General features: G+C 40.0%; 1 protein-coding gene across 1 annotated transcript in view; it reads left to right on the top strand.

The window, feature by feature from the left end:
* TMEM266 (transmembrane protein 266) overlaps window positions 1-17,337 on the top strand; it is a 488,010-nt gene that overhangs the window by 197,201 nt on the left and 273,472 nt on the right. Inside the window, 1 exon segment of the mRNA XM_053717259.1 lies at window positions 8,093-8,149. Within this exon segment, the coding sequence (XP_053573234.1) occupies window positions 8,093-8,149 (57 nt within the window).

The raw sequence follows: 17,337 nt of genomic DNA on the forward strand, positions 1-17,337 counted from the left end.
GTAACTGAAGACCGGAGCCGGAGCGTAGAGGATCCTCTTCATATGATCGCCGCCGTACACTGTATAGGAATTCAAGGTACGCGATTAAAAATGGCGTCCCTTGAATTCCTATTGGCTGATTTGAGCCTTCAAATTAAAATCAGCCAATCGGATGCAAGCTACTTTAATTCTATTGGCTGATTTGAATAGCCAATAGAATAAGAGCTACTGTAATTCTATTGGCTATTCTAATCGGTCAATAGAATTACAGTAGCTCTTATTCTATTGGCTATTCAAATCAGCCAATAGAATTAAAGTAGCTCGCATCCGATTGGCTGATTTGAATTTGAAGGCTCAAATCAGCCAATAGGAATTCAAGGGACGCCATTTTTAATTGCGTACCTTGAATTCCTATTCAGTGTACGGTGGCGATCGTATGAAGAGCATCCTCCACGCTCCGGCTCCGGTCTTCAGTTACTACGTTGCCGATCTTCAGTTCCAGCATCGGCGGTCTTCAGTTCCAGATGCACGGTCTTCAGCTCCGCGGTTACCGGTCTTCAACTCCTCCGCTCTGCGCTGGATCCTGGAAGAAGAAGAAGACTTCTACGCCTGGAACAGGACCTTCTCCACCGGTCTTCAGGACAGGTAAGGAGCACTTGGGGGTTAGACTTAGGTTTTTTTAAGGGGGGATTGGGTGGGTTAGAGTAGGGGTATGTGGGTGTTGGGTTGTAATGGGGTTTTTTTTTTTTTTTTTTACAGGTAAAAGATCTGATTACTTTGGGACAATGCCCCACAAAAGGCCCTTTTAAGGGCTGGTAATAGAGCTGATTACTTTTGTAATTTAGATTAGGGTAGGGAATTTTTTTTATTTTGGGGGGCTTTGTTATTTTATTAGGGGGCTTAGAATAGGTGTAATTAGCTTAAAATCTTGTAATCTTTTTTATTTTTTGTAATTTAGTAGGTTGTTTTTGTAATTTAGTTTAGTATATTTAATTGTATTTTAATTTAGATATTTGTAGTTTATTTAATGAATTTATTGATATTGTAGGTGTATTTGTAACTTAGGTTAGGATTTATTTTACAGGTAAATTGGTAATTATTTTAACTAGGTAGCTATTAAATAGTTATTAACTATTTAATAGCTATTGTACCTAGTTAAAATAAATACCAAGTTACCTGTAAAATAAATATAAACCCTAAAATAGCTACAATGTAATTATTAATTATATTGTAGCTATCTTAGGGTTTATTTTATAGGTAAGTATTTAGTTTTAAATAGGAATAATTTAGTTAATATTATTAATATTATTTAGATTTATTTTAATAATAATTAAGTTAGGGGTGTTAGAGTTAGATAGGGTTAATATAGGTGGCGGCGGTGTAGGGGGGGTCAGATTAGGGGTTAATATATTTAATATAGGTGGTGGCGGTGTAGGGGGATTAGATTAGTGGTTAATATATTTAATATAGGTGGCGGCGGTGTAGGGGGATTAGATTACAGGCAAAAGAGCTGATTACTTTGTGACAATGCCCTGCAAAAAGCCCTTTTAAGGGCTGGTAAAAGAGCTGATTATTTTGGGGCAATGCCCCGCAAAAGTCCCTTTTAAGGGCTGGTAATAGAGCTGGTTACTTTGGGGCAATGCCACGCAAAAAGCCCTTTTCAGGGCTATTTTTAATTTAGTTTAGGGTAGGGATATTCTAGTTTTTTAGGGGGTAATACATTTATTATAGGTGGCGGCGGTGTAGGGGGATTAGATTAGGGGTTAATACATTTAATATAGGTGGCGGCGGTGTAGGGGGATTAGATTAGGGGTTAATACATTTAATATAGGTGGCGGCGGTGTAGGGGGATTAGATTAGGGGGTAATATAGTTAAAATAGGTGGCGGCGGGGTAGGGGGCTTACATTAGGGGGTAATAATTTTAATATAGATGGCGGCGGTGTAGGGGGATTACATTAGTGGTTAATCATTTTAATGTAGGTGGCGACGGTGTAGGGGGATCACATTAGGGGGTTAGACATTTAATGTAGGTGGCGGCGGGGTCCGGGAGCGGCGGTTTAGGGGTTAAACACTTTATTAGGGATGCGGCGGGGGATCGCGGTTGACGGGTAGATAGACATTGCGCATGCGTTAGGTGTTAGGTTTTATTTTGCAGGCAGTTTAGGGAGTTACAGGCTCCAATACACAGAGTAAGGCTTACTACGCCTGCAATTTGTGGCGAGGTGAAAATGGAGTAAGATTTCTCCATCTTCGCCACGTAAGTCCTTACGCTGTATTTTGGATACCAAACTGCGCTAGTTTGGTATACCTGTCTATGGGCCAAAAAACTACAGCCGAAGGCAGAAATATACGAGCGTAACTTCTGTTACGCCGTATATGTGATACCAAACCAGCGCAAAATTTGGCTTTGCGGGTGACGATTTATATCGGATTGAGGCCTGGATTCGTTATTGCTAACGTATGAAGAGGCTTGCGACGGGCGGGGGAAGCGCTGGAGCGGCTTTCAAGAATTAAAGGGTAAGTATTTTAACAAAGCGAGTGAAATGTAAAGTTTGAATGCAAGTGCCCCTGTTTTTAAAAACCAGGCACATATTTGTCAAACTTTACATTTAGAACTATTGTAGTTTGCTGCCATCTAATGGCATAAAACAAATATAGAATTTTTTGCTTTAATTATTGCATTTTTCTGTTATGAAAGATATTATATGGTTACATTGCTATATACACATCCAAAACAATTCATGTGTGTATAAATTACATAGAATGAGCACCACTAAGCCATTGAAAGCACCCAATATTTCTAAAATGGCTGCATGTAGGTATGTTTAACCTTTTATACTAGTCACAAGGTCAAAATGTTTAAATACATTATGTGCCAGATTACGAATGGAGCGCAAACATTTGCATGCATATAAGGGGTTTATTGAGGGTGTTTGCGATTGGTCAACTTTCCAATTGACCCTCTTATAAAATCTGCTTAATTATCTTGGTATCCTTTGTTGAAGGAGCAGCACAGTGCTTCTAGGAGTTAACAGAACGTTTAAGGTGTGCCAATAACAAAAAGCATATACGTGCAGCCACCAAATAGCAGCTAGCTCCCATTAGTGCTTTGCCTGAGCCTATAGGAGGCACAATTACATTGTCACTGCTTGTATAGTCTGGTACTTCTAAAAGTTTGTTGCAGTTGTAATCTTACCATAACAGAGCTAGATGTATTAAGAATAGCAAACAGCTAGATTACGAATTATACTCGCTATAGGGAAATTAACGAACGCAACAAAAGTTGCATTATTTAACCCCCTATAGCGCAGCCATTACAAGTTTTTAAAAACCCGGCTTGTGCGTGTGATATGGTGCTTTTAAGCTCCATACCGCACCAAAAACCAGCGCTGTTTTGACGTAGCTAGCTTAGGTTTTTTTTTTTATTTCACAGGTAAGTTTGTATTTATTTTAACTAGGTAGACTAGTTGGTAAATAGTTATTAACTATTAACTAACTACATAGTTAAAATTAATACAAACTTACCTGTGAAATAAAATGTAAGCTACCTTACACTAAAACTTGAAATTATAAAAAAAAAACACTAAAATCACAAATAATAAAAAAACCTACCATTACAAAAAAAACCCGAAATAATAATAATAATAAAAAAAAATTATTCCTATTCTAATACCCTTTAAAAAAAAAAAAAAAAAAAAAAAAAAAACAATCCTAAAATAAAAAAGAATATCTAGAATAAACTACAAAGGGCCTTTTGTAGAGCATTGCTCTAAAGTTAACCGCTCTTTTGCTACAAAAAACCCAAACACTCCCTCCCTGTATACAACCCCCCCCCCCCAAACTCACACAATAAAAATATAGTAAAACCTAATCTACCCATTGCCCTGAAATGGGCATTTGTATGGCTATTGCCCTTAAAGGGCATTTAGCTTTTTTGCTGCCCAAACCCTAATCTAAAATAAAAACCCACCCAAAAAAACCTTTAAAAGGCCTAACACTAACCCCTGACCATCCACTTACAGTTTTTGAAGTCCCGCTTCAACGATCTTCATCCCGGCAGCGAAGTCTTCATCCAGGCGGTCTCTTTAATCTTCATCCCAGCGGGGAAGTCCTCATCCAAGCGGCGAGAAGTCTTCATCCAGACGGCATCTTCTTTTTTAGTGGCGGCGATATTGTGTGCGGCAGATTAGGGGTTAATCAGGGCCGGATTGGGCCGCCGGGATACCGGGATAAATCCCAGTGGGCCGTCGGGTCCCTTAGCCCCGCCCACTGACCGGCACCGGATCTCTTAGCTTTACCGAAGATCTGGGACAGGAGGGGCCAGGATAGCTGAATGCACGCAGTCATATCTGTAGTGGATGTCATCGGTATGGTTTTTTTTTTCCACTTAAATATCAGTGTGAGTGCTATTGCAATTTAAAGCACGGGCTAGGAGGAGCGGCAGTACAATTTATTGCGGACCTGATCGGACCTACCATGGCAGTGCAGGGATTGTCACGCAGTCAGACTCATTATAATCATTATGGATGGGGATTATTAACAAGTAAGTGAGGTTCACTACCATGGGCTAACAGGATGCCACACCGCCGGAGTTCTTAAATAATAGACTGGTGTAGCAGTTCAGAATGGCTTGTTTTTTTGGAAAATACAGAGCCGAAGCCTATAGTGGAAAGGCTTCTGTTAAGACTCCATCATTCTGCAACAAAAAAACAAGTCTATTATTTAAGAACTCCGGTGTGGTATTGATGATAAGACTTATAATTGGCGGCTGTCAATCATTCTAAAATGGAGGCGGGAAAAACATTGTGAAAGAAAAGCTACAGAAAAACTAAACTGTCAGCGTGTGTGGAGGGGAGGGGAAGAGGATGGCGCAGCTTAGAATAAAAAACTTAATTGTTTGTATTATAAATTAGTTAAATGCAATGCAATGTATACAGAATACAACATAGCTAGTAATGTAATGGCTAAACAGTCAGTGCAACAAGTGCATTCGCTATTGATCCCTTTGGTTAAATATTGCATTTTATAACATCTATTAAAGGGACACTGAACCCACATTTTTCTTTCATGATTCAGATAGAGCATGACATTTTAAGCAACTTTCTAATTTACTGCTATTATAATTTTTTCTTCGTTCTCTTGTTTTCTTTATTTTAAAAGCAAGATTGTAAATCTTAGCAGCCAGGCCATTTTAGGTTCAGCACCATGGATAGCGATTGCTTAATGGAGGCTTACATTTACCCACCAATAAGCAAGCATAATCCAGGTTCTCAACCAAAAATGGGCCGGCTCATATGCCTCAAATTCCTGCTTTTTAAATAAACATAGCAAGAGAACGAAGAAAAAATGGTAATAGGAGTAAATTAGAAAGTTGCTTAAAATTGCAAGCTCTATCTGAATCATGAAAGAAAAAATGTGGGTTTAGTGTCCCTTTAACCAAATGTAGTAGTGTAATAAGCAGCACCAGGGGCTTGTAGCAATTTAAAAACGGCTTTATTAGGACAGATGGTTAATCCAAAACAAAGGGATATCTTTGGTGACAATTGTGCCATAGGAATACACTCAATGAACTTAATGCTGACGCGTTTCTGGCCGTAGTCGTAGCTGCGGTTCATAATCCCCATTACTCTAATATACACCTGTGCATAATCGTGATTGGATAAAAACTTTATCCTGGGCATATTCCTATAATTGGCACCTAAACAACTATAATCTCTTAGCAATCATTTTTGCTAATATACAAAGCATTTAGCTGTGAAGACAACTTTGTGAAACAAATTAAGTGGACACTTATCAGGGTACAATAACAATAAATAGAAGCCTTAGGTAAATATTAATAGTTAGATACAACATAAAAAACGTGAATAACACTACATATACAATTCTATGATTATATTATAGGCTCCTCTGAATTATTTTAACTCCTAACTATGTGTTCACTAACAGTAAATTATGACATACACCAGTTCTATAGAGACTGTACGCTGAAAGAGGGGGGTTTCCTGGATACATGTGACTATTCCCAAAAGTTGATTATATCATATTCAGAGTTTAACCCTGTGGGAATTCTAGTCTTTAATCGGTGTATCCAGAAAACCTCCCTCTTCGCTAACAGGCTGTCCCTATCACCTCCTCTCTTCTTGCACTTCACTTATTCAATGATGGTCCATTTTAGAGAGGCTACACTTTTGTTGTGAAAACTTTTAAAGTGTTGTACTAAGGGGGTTGGGATTTTCCCTGCTTTTATATTTATGTGTTCCCTAATCCTGTCACAAGCTTGCCTAGTGGTAAGACCAGTGTACTGCACCCCACATAGGTTACATGTCAAAAGATAGACAACATATGTGCTTCTGCAGTTTAAGCATGAATAATGCCTAAAATTTTCCCCCGTTACTGTGCTTGAGAACCCCTCGTTATGCTGAAGATAACCACAGGCTATACATGGTGCGTAGCTGCATCTATACACTCCATTGAATCTAAGCCATGATGAATTGGAGACTTGGCTTGAAGGCAATTGAGTGGGGGCAACAATATTGCCTATTGTCAGACCCTTTTTAAAGGCATATCTGCAGCCCTTTGACACTATATTCATTAAATCATCGTCTGCTGCTAACATATGATAATGCTTGCGTATAATATTGCAGACTTCATGATATTGTGAACTATAGCGAGTAACGAAGGTGACACCTTAAAATGCCTTGTTTTTGTAGTTATCACTAGTGACAGTGAGAAAATTATTTCTCTCTGTTAATGAAACAGAGGTTCTGATTCTTGCAACTTCTTTCCTATTGTAGCCCCTTCTGCAGAGTCGTTCCTCCAAATCTTGAGCCTGTTTGTCATACACTATCTGAGTGGAACAATTAGTGTCCCTTTAACCACCCAATTTGTCTCGATGGAGGGGGTGTGACTGGGCTGGAGGGGGCGGGGTGAGGCTGGGCAGGTCTATACAAATTTCCAGGGCCGGTCTGATTTCCCAGTCTGGCCCTGGGGTTAATAACTTTAATATAGTATTTGTGAAGCGGGTGGGCCTCGGTTTAGGGGTTAATAGGTAGTTTATAGGTGTTAGTGTACTTTGCAGCAGTTTAGCTATGAGTTTTATGTAACCGTTTTGTTGCGTAAAACTCATAACTACTGCTCTCAGATGGTGGTACGGATCTTGTTGTTTTAGGCTGTAACGCAGGGTTTTTTTTTTAGCCTCACCGCAAAACTCGTAATGGCAGCTCTATGGGAATCCCATGAAAAAAATGTAATTTTTACGTGTGCGGAACAGCTATACCGACAAGACTTGCTGCGGTGCTGTTTTAACGCTGAAAATGCCATATTTTAAGCGTTAAGACGAACGCACAACTCGTAATCTAGCTGAGTGTGAGGTAAAATCAGTTTATTGCCCATTTAAAGGCTTGTGTTTGTTTGCTTAAAAAAGGGATAGTAAACCCAAATATTTTATTTCACGATTCAGATAGAGCATGCAATTTTAAGCAACTTTCTAATTTATTCCTATTATCAATTTTTCTTTGTTCTCTTGATATCTTTATTTGAAAAAACAGGAATGGAAGCTTTGGAGACAGCCTATTTTTGGTTCAGTACCCCATAGACCATTAAAGACCTAGGTTTACTGTGATGTCAAGCAAACTCTATATAAATCATAATCACTGCACATGTGTTTGTCCTTGAATAAGCACCAAAAAAGCCATTCATTTTTTTGTACGTTTGAAAATATTTTAATGCAACTGCTTACAAATAATAATTGTAAGACTGAAATATCCTAATTTCATTGCAGACCACTATATCATCTATAAATCTGTTGTATAAAGCTATAGACTGTCTGTGTGGTACATCATCTGCACAGGACATAAGAGGGGACAATTTTTTTGCCTCTATGACATTACTGCAGTTTTACATGTAAAAGTAGTTCTCAAACATAAAAAAATTTGCTTAAATGTAATAAACCTCATTAAATCTGCAAGCTAGCAGCTCACAAACCTATTTAGGCTTGCTGCTCATTAACAAAGATAATGTATTATGTAATAGAAGGTCATATAAAATGCTTTGTATTTTATTTGTTTGATATGAACCTTTTAATAATTGTAAATAACTTTTCAATTTTATCAGACTGTATTACGGATTATTATACTTGGTATTTGGGACTACATTGAAAACAAAATTGAGGTGAGTATATTTTTCATGTTTAAAAAGATTTATCTAAAGTAATTACTACACAAAATATTTATGAATATTTTAATGTAAACCACCTTTGGCATTAATTAGCAAAAGCTTGCAAATACATGATATGTCTTACAAGTTGTGATTCAGTTTCAATATATGTGTTTGTCATGACCTTAAATAATAGAGTGTACACCAATTTTCATATTACTGCATGTAATAGACACTACTACAAAGAACAATATGCACAGATACTGATCTAAAAATCCAGTATAAAACCGTTTAACCTTTTAACGCCGTTATGCAGATCTATTCCGTCATAATTACACTGGACTTTAGAGCCGTTATGACGGAATAGAACGTCATAGCCAACGGCTGTCCTGAAGCCTACTGCGCTTCCTGGATTTGATCGCGGTCTGGAGGGCGTTCCTAGGGTTATAGGGATGCCCCCCAGATCCGATCCAATAATTGAAATCTCGCGATTGTGTGATTTCAATTTTTCTACATCGGAAGAGTTGTTTCGATATAGACACTTTAAAACTCCGGCAGGAAAGGGTTATAAACTTACTTAGAATCTCCCAGTTTAGCGGTGTTGATGAGGTTAAGATGGGACACCGAGTGAAAGGGCCTGGGAAAACAGAAAGAGCAGACCCCCCCTTCCCTGCATATGAAAAGACCCATTACATAAACAGGAGCAAGTTGGAATCTGAAAACCTGGGTCTACATCTGATACTTTGAAGGCTTAGTTAGGAATCTGAAAATCGGCACAATGTTGTTAAAAAAATAAGCAAAACTATACATTGTTACAAAAACACTCCCAGGTGAGCTATATAAATGGATCATCTACAAAACATTTAGGCAAATAAAAAATCAAGTGTACAGTATCCCTTTAAGCAAATGGGTCATTAATGATCTTGGTATTTCCTAGAAAGATTTTCTCTTGCTAGGTGTATCCAGTCCACGGATCATCCATTACTTGTGGGATATTCTCCTTCCCAACAGGAAGTTGCAAGAGGATCACCCACAGCAGAGCTGCTATATAGCTCCTCCCCTAACTGCCATATCCAGTCATTCTCTTGCAAGCTCTCAACATAGCTGGAGGTAGTAAGAGGAAAGTTTATTCAATCAAAAGTTTGTTTTTAAATGATACCGGAGTGTACTATTTTATCTCAGGCAGCATTTAGAAGAAGAATCTGCCTGCGTTTTTCTATGATCTTAGCAGAAGTAACTAAGATCCACTGCTATTCTCACATATGTCTGAGGAGTGAGGTAACTTCAGAGGGAGAATGGCGTGCAGGGTATCCTGCAATAAGGTATGTGCAGTTAAGTTTTTCTAGGGATGGAATTTGCTAGAAAATGCTGCTGATACCGGATTAATGTAAGTTAAAGCCTAAATACAGTGATTTAATAGCGACTAGTATCAGGCTTGCTATCAGAGGTATATACTCTGATTAATGTGCAATATAAAACGTTTGCTGGCATGTTTAATCGTTTTTATATATGCTTTGGTGATTAAACTTATTGGGGCCTAGTTTTTTTCACATGGCTGGCTTTATTTTTGCCTAGAAACAGTTTCCTGAGGCTTTCCACTGTTATAGTATAAAAGTTACAGTTGGTGCAGTTAAAATTACAAACTGTGACATTCAGCTTCCCTCAGCAGTCCCCTGCATGCTATTGGACATCTCTGAAGGGCTCAAAAGGCTTCAAAAGTAGGAGCTGTGGCAGTTGTTATGACTGTTTAAAAAACATATTTTTCTTTTTGTTAATCTGTTTTTTGTATTAAGGGGTTAATCATCCATTTGCAAGTGGGTGCAATGCTCTGCTAACTTGTTACATACACTGTAAAAATTTCGTTAGTTTAACTGCCTTTTTTCACTGTTATTTCAAATTTTGGCAAAATTTGTTTCTCTTAAAGGCACAGTAACGTTTTTTTATATTGCTTGTTAACTTGATGTAAAGTGTTTTCCAAGCTTGCTAGTCTCATTGCTAGTCTGTATAAACATGTCTGACATAGAGGAAACTCCTTGTTCATTATGTTTAAAAGCCATGGTGGAACCCCATAGGAGAATGTGTACTAAATGTATTGATTTCACTTTAAACAATAAAGATCAGCTGTTATCTTTAAAAGAATTATCACCAGAGGATTCTGACGAGGGGGAAGTTATGCCGACTAACTCTCCCCACGTGTCGGACCCTTTGACTCCCGCTCAAGGGACTCACGCTAAAATGGCGCCAATTACATCAAAGACGCCCATAGCGATTACTTTGCAGGACATGGCGGCAATCATGGATAATACCCTGTCAGCGGTATTAGCCAGACTGCCTGAATTCAGAGGAAAGCACGATAGCTCTGGGGTTAGACGTAATACAGAGCGCGCAGATGTTTTAAGGCCCATGTCTGATACTGCGTCACAATATGCAGAAGCTGAGGAAGAGCTTCAGTCTGTGGGTGATGTCTCTGACTCGGGGAAACCTGATTCAGATATGTCTACTTTTAAATTTAAGCTTGAGAACCTCCGGGTGTTGCTTGGAGAGGTTTTAGCTGCTCTGAATTACTGTGACACAATTGCAGTGCCAGAGAAATTGTGTAGACTGGATAAATACTACGCGGTGCCGGTGTGTACTGACGTTTTTCCAATACATAAAAGGTTTACAGAAATTATTACTAAGGAGTGGGACAGACCCGGTGTGCCGTTTTCCCCCCCTCCTATTTTTAGAAAAATGTTTCCAATAGACGCCACCACACGGGACTTATGGCAGATGGTCCCTAAGGTGGAGGGAGCAGTTTCTACTTTAGCAAAGCGTACCACTATCCCTGTCAAGGACAGTTGTGCTTAATCAGATCCAATGGATAAAAAATTAGAAGGTTACCTTAAGAAAATGTTTATTCAACAAGGTTTTATCCTGCAGCCCCTTGCATGCATTGCTCCTGTCACTGCTGCTGCGGCGTTCTGGTTTGAGTCTCTGGAAGAGGCCTTTCAGACAGCTACTCCATTGACTGAAATACTTGACAAGCTTAGAACACTTAAGCTAGCTAATTCTTTTGTTTCTGATGCCATTGTTCATTTGACTAAACTAACGGCTAAGAATTCTGGATTCGCCATCCAGGCGCGTAGGGTGCTATGGCTTAAATCTTGGTCAGCTGACGTGACTTCAAAGTCTAAATTACTTAACATTCCCTTCAAGGGGCAGACCCTATTCGGGCCTGGTTTGAAGGAAATTATTGCTGACATTACTGGAGGTAAGGGTCATACCCTTCCTCGGGACAGGGCCAAATCAAGGGCCAAACAGTCTAATTTTCGTGCCTTTCGAAACTTCAAGGCAGGTGCAGCATCAACTTCCTCTGCTACAAAACAAGAGGGAACTTTTGCGCAATCCAAGCCGGCCTGGAAATCTAACCAGGCCTGGAGCAAAGGCAAGCAGGCCAGAAAGCCTGCTGCTGCCTCTAAGACAGCATGAAGGAACGGCCCCCTATCCGGCAACGGATCTAGTAGGGGGCAGACTTTCTCTCTTCGCCCAGGCATGGGCAAGAGATGTTCAGGATCCCTGGGCGTTGGAGATCATATCTCAGGGATATCTTCTGGACTTCAAAGCTTCCCCCCACAAGGGAGATTTCACCTTTCGAGATTATCTGTAAACCAGATAAAGAAAGAGGCATTCTTACGCTGTGTGCAAGACCTCCTAATAATGGGAGTGATCCATCCAGTTCCACAGATGGAACAAGGACAGGGATTTTATTCAAATCTATTTGTGGTTCCCAAAAAAGAGGGAACCTTCAGACCAATTTGGATCTAAAGATCTTAAACAAATTCCTCAGAGTTCCATCGTTCAAAATGGAAACTATTCGGACAATCCTACCTATGATCCAGGAGGGGTCAGTACATGACCACAGTGGATTTGAAGGATGCTTACCTTCACATACCGATTCACAAAGATCATCATCGGTTCCTAAGGTTTGCCTTTCTAGACAGGCATTACCAGTTTGTGGCTCTTCCCTTTGGGTTAGCTACAGCCCCAAGAATTTTTACAAAGGTTCTGGGGTCTCTTCTGGCGGTCCTAAGACCATGGGGCATAGCAGTGGCCCCTTATCTAGACGACATCCTGATACAGGCGTCAAACTTCCAAATTGCCAAATCTCATACGGACATAGTGTTGGCATTTCTGAGGTCGCATGGGTGGAAAGTGAACGAGGGAAAGAGTTCTCTATCACCCCTCACAAGGGTTTCCTTCCTAGGAACTCTGATAGATTCTCTAGAAATTAAAATTTACCTGACAGAGTCCAGGTTATCAAAGCTTCTAAATTCCTGCCGTGTTCTTCACTACATTCCGCGCCCTTCGGTGGCTCAGTGCATGGAAGTGATCGGCTTAATGGTAGCGGCGATGGACATAGTGCCATTTGCGCGCCTACATCTCAGACCGCTGCAATTATGCATGCTCAGTCAGTGGAAAGGGGATTACACAGATTTGTCCCCTCTGCTAAATTTGGATCAAGAGACCAGAGATTCTCTTCTCTGGTGGCTATCACGGGTCCATCTGTCCAAAGGTATGACCTTTCGCAGGCCAGATTGGACAATTGTAACAACAGATGCCAGCCTTCTAGGTTAGGGTGCAGTCTGGAATTCCCTGAAGGCTCAGGGATCGTGGACTCAGGAGGAGAAACTCCTCCCAATAAATATTCTGGAGTTAAGAGCAATATTCAATGCTCTTCTAGCTTGGCCTCGGTTAGCAACCCTGAGGTTCATCAGATTTCAGTCGGACAACATCACGACTGTGGCTTACATCAACCATCAAGGGGGGACCAGGAGCTTCCTAGCGATGTTAGAAGTCTCCAAGATAATTTGCTGGGCAGAGACTCACTCTTGCCATCTATCAGCGATCCATATCCCAGGTGTAGAGAACTGGGAGGCGGATTTTCTAAGTCGTCAGACTTTTCATCCGGGGGAGTGGGAACTCCATCCGGAGGTGTTTGCTCAATTGGTTCATCGTTGGGGCACACCAGAATTGGATCTCATGGCGTCTCGCCAGAACGCCAAGCTTCCTTGTTACGGATCCAGGTCCAGGGACCCAGAAGCGACGCTGATAGATGCTCTAGCAGCACCGTGGTTCTTCAACCTGGCTTATGCGTTTCCACCGTTTCCTCTGCTCCCTCGACTGATTGCCAAAATCAAATAGGAGAGAGCATCTGTGATCTTGATCGCGCCTGCGTGGCCACGCAGGACCTGGTATGCAGACCTGGTGGACATGTCATCCTTTCCACCTTTGGCCTCTGCCTCTGAGACAAGACCTTCTACTACAAGGTCCTTTCAATCATCCAAATCTAATTTCTCTGAGACTGACTGCCTGGAGATTGAACGCTTGATTTTATCAAGGCGTGGCTTTTCCGAGTCAGTCATTGATACCTTAATACAGGCACGAAAGCCTATAACCAGGAAAATCTACCATAAGATATGGCGCAAATATCTTCATTGGTGTGAATCCAAGAATTACTCATGGAGTAAGGTTAGGATTCCTAGGATATTGTCCTTTCTCCAAGAGGGTTTGGATAAAGGATTATCAACTAGTTCTTTAAAGGGACAGATTTCTGCTCTGTCTATCCTTTTGCACAAGCATCTGGCAGAGGTTCCAGACGTCCAGGCATTTTGTCAGGCTTTGGTTAGAATTAAGCCTGTGTTTAAACCTGTTGCTCCTCCATGGAGCTTAAACTTGGTTCTTAAGGTTCTTCAAGGAGTTCCGTTTGAACCCCTTCATTCCATTGATATCAAACATTTATCTTGGAAAGTTCTGTTTTTGATTGCTATTTCCTCGGCTCGTAGAGTCTCTGAGTTATCAGCTTTACAATGTGATTCTCCTTATCTGATTTTCCATACAGATAAAGTAGTTCTGCGTACAAAACCTGGGTTTTTACCTAAGGTAGTTTCCAACAAGAATATCAATCAAGAGATTGTTGTTCCATCATTGTGTCCTAATCCTTCTTCAAAGAAGGAACGTCTTTTACATAATTTGGACGTAGTCCGTGCTTTAAAATTTACTTAAAAGTGACTAAAGATTTTCATCAAACATCTTCCCTGTTTGTTGTTTACTCTGGACAGAGGAGAGGTCAAAAGGCTTCGGCAACCTCTCTTTCTTTTTGGCTTCGGAGCGTAATACGCTTAGCCTATGAGACTGCTGGACAGCAGCCCCCTGAAAGGATTACAGCTCATTCTACTAGAGCTGTGGCTTCCACCTGGGCCTTTAAAAATGAGGCTTCTGTTGAACAGATTTGCAAAGCGGCGACTTGGTCTTCGCTTCATACCTTTTCAAAATTTTACAAATTTGATACTTTTGCTTCTTCGGAGGCTATTTTTGGGAGAAAGGTTCTTCAGGCAGTGGTCCCTTCCGTTTAAGCACCTGCCTTGTCCCTCCCTTCATCTGTGTACTTTAGCTTTGGTATTGGTATCCCACAAGTAATGGATGATCCGTGGACTGGATACACCTAACAAGAGAAAACATAATTTCTTTCATGTAATTAGCAAGAGTCCATGAGCTAGTGACGTATGGGATATACATTCCTACCAGGAGGGGCAAAGTTTCCCAAACCTCAAAATGCCTACAAATACACCCCTCACCACACCCACAATTCAGTTTTACAAACTTTGCCTCCGATGGAGGTGGTGAAGTAAGTTTGTGCTAGATTCTACGTTGATATGCGCTCCGCAGCAAGTTGGAGCCCGGTTTTCCTCTCAGCGTGCAGTGAATGTCAGAGGGATGTGAGGAGAGTATTGCCTATTTGAATGCAGTGATCTCCTTCTACGGGGTCTATTTCATAGGTTCTCTGTTATCGGTCGTAGAGATTCATCTCTTACCTCCCTTTTCAGATCGACGATATACTCTTATATATACCATTACCTCTGCTGATTCTCGTTTCAGTGCTGGTTTGGCTTTCTACAAACATGTAGATGAGTGTCCTGGGGTAAGTAAATCTTATTTTCTGTGACACTCTAAGCTATGGTTGGGCACTTTGTTTATAAAGTTCTAAATATATGTATTCAAACATTTATTTGCCTTGACTCAGAATGTTCAACTTTCCTTTATTTTTCAGACAGTCAGTTTCATATTTGGGATTATGCATTTGAATTATTCATTTTTTCTTACCTTCAAAAATTTGACTCTTTTTTTCCCTGTGGGCTGTTAGGCTCGCGGGGGCTGAAAATGCTTCATTTTATTGCGTCATTCTTGGCGCTGACTTTTTTGGCGCAAAAATTATTTTCCGTTTCCGGCGTCATACGTGTCACCGGAAGTTGCGTCATTTTTTGACGTTATTTTGCGCCAAAAATGTCGGCGTTCCGGATGTGGCGTCATTTTTGGCGCCAAAAGCATTTAGGCGCCAAATAATGTGGGCGTCTTATTTGGCGCTAAAAAATATGGGCGTCGCTTTTGTCTCCACATTATTTAAAGTCTCATTTTTCATTGCTTCTGGTTGCTAGAAGCTTGTTCTTTGGCATTTTTTCCCATTCCTGAAACTGTCATTTAAGGAATTTGATCAATTTTGCTTTATATGTTGTTTTTTCTCTTACATATTGCAAGATGTCTCACGTTGCATCTGAGTCAGAAGATACTACAGGAAAATCGCTGTCTAGTGCTGTATCTACCAAAGCTAAGTGTATCTGCTGTAAACTTTTGGTAGCTATTCCTCCGGCTGTTGTTTGTATTAATTGTCATGACAAACTTGTTAATGCAGATAATATTTCCTTTAGTAAAGTACCATTGTCTGTTGCAGTTCCTTCAACATCTAAGGTGCAGAATGTTCCTGATAACATAAGAGATTTTGTTTCTGAATCCATCAAGAAGGCTATGTCTGTTATTTCTCCTTCTAGTAAACGTAAAAAATCTTTTAAAACTTCTCTCCCTACAGATGAATTTTTAAATGAACATCATCATTCTGATTCTGATGACTCTTCTGGTTCAGAGGATTCTGTTTCAGAGATTGATGCTGATAAATCTTCATATTTATTTAAAATGGAATTTATTCGTTCTTTACTTTAAAGAAGTATTAATTGCTTTAGAAATAGAGGATTCTGGTCCTCTTGATACTAATTCTAAACGTTTAGATAAGGTATTTAAATCTCCTGTGGTTATTCCAGAAGTTTTTCCTGTTCCTAATGCTATTTCTGCAGTAATTTCCAAAGAATGGGATAAATTGGGTAATTCATTTACTCCTTCTAAACGTTTTAAGCAATTATATCCTGTTCCGTCTGACAGGTTAGAATTTTGGGACAAAATCCCTAAAGATGATGGGGCTATTTCTACCCTTGCTAAACGTACTACCATTCCTACGTCAGATGGTACTTCGTTTAAAGATCCTTTAGATAGGAAAATTGAATCCTTTCTAAGAAAAGCTTATCTGTGTTCAGGTAATCTTCTTAGACCTGCTATATCATTGGCTGATGTTGCTGCAGCTTCAACTTTTTGGTTGGAAACTTTAGCGCAACAAGTAACAAATCATGATTCTCATGATATTATTATTCTTCTTCAACATGCTAATAATTTTATCTGTGATGCCATTTTTGATATTATCAAAGTTGATGACAGGTTTATGTCTCTAGCTATTTTAGCTAGAAGAGCTTTATGGCTTAAGACTTGGAATGCTGATATGGCTTCTAAATCAACTCTACTTTCCATTTCTTTCCAGGGTAACAAATTATTTGGTTCTCAGTTGGATTCTATTATCTCAACTGTTACTGGTGGGAAAGGAACTTTTTTACCACAGGATAAAAAATCTAAAGGTAAAAACAGGGCTAATAATTGTTTTCGTTCCTTTCGTTTCAACAAAGAACAAAAGCCTGATCCTTCATCCTCAGGAGCAGTTTCAGTTTGGAAACCATCTCCAGTCTGGAATAAATCCAAGCCTACTAGAAAGGCAAAGCCTGCTTCTAAGTCCACATGAAGGTGCGGCCCTCATTCCAGCTCAGCTGGTAGGGGGCAGGTTATGTTTTTTCAAAGAAATTTGGATCAATTCTGTTCACAATCTTTGGATTCAGAACATTGTTTCAGAAGGGTACAGAATTGGTTTCAAGATGAGACCTCCTGCAAAGAGATTTTTTCTTTCCCGTGTCCCAGTAAATCCAGTGAAAGCTCAAGCATTTCTGAATTGTGTTTCAGATCTAGAGTTGGCTGGAGTAATTATGCCAGTTCCAGTTCCGGAACAGGGGATGGGG

This window comes from Bombina bombina, chromosome 6 (genome assembly GCF_027579735.1).
Source record: "Bombina bombina isolate aBomBom1 chromosome 6, aBomBom1.pri, whole genome shotgun sequence".
Classification (NCBI taxonomy): Eukaryota; Metazoa; Chordata; class Amphibia; order Anura; family Bombinatoridae; genus Bombina; species Bombina bombina.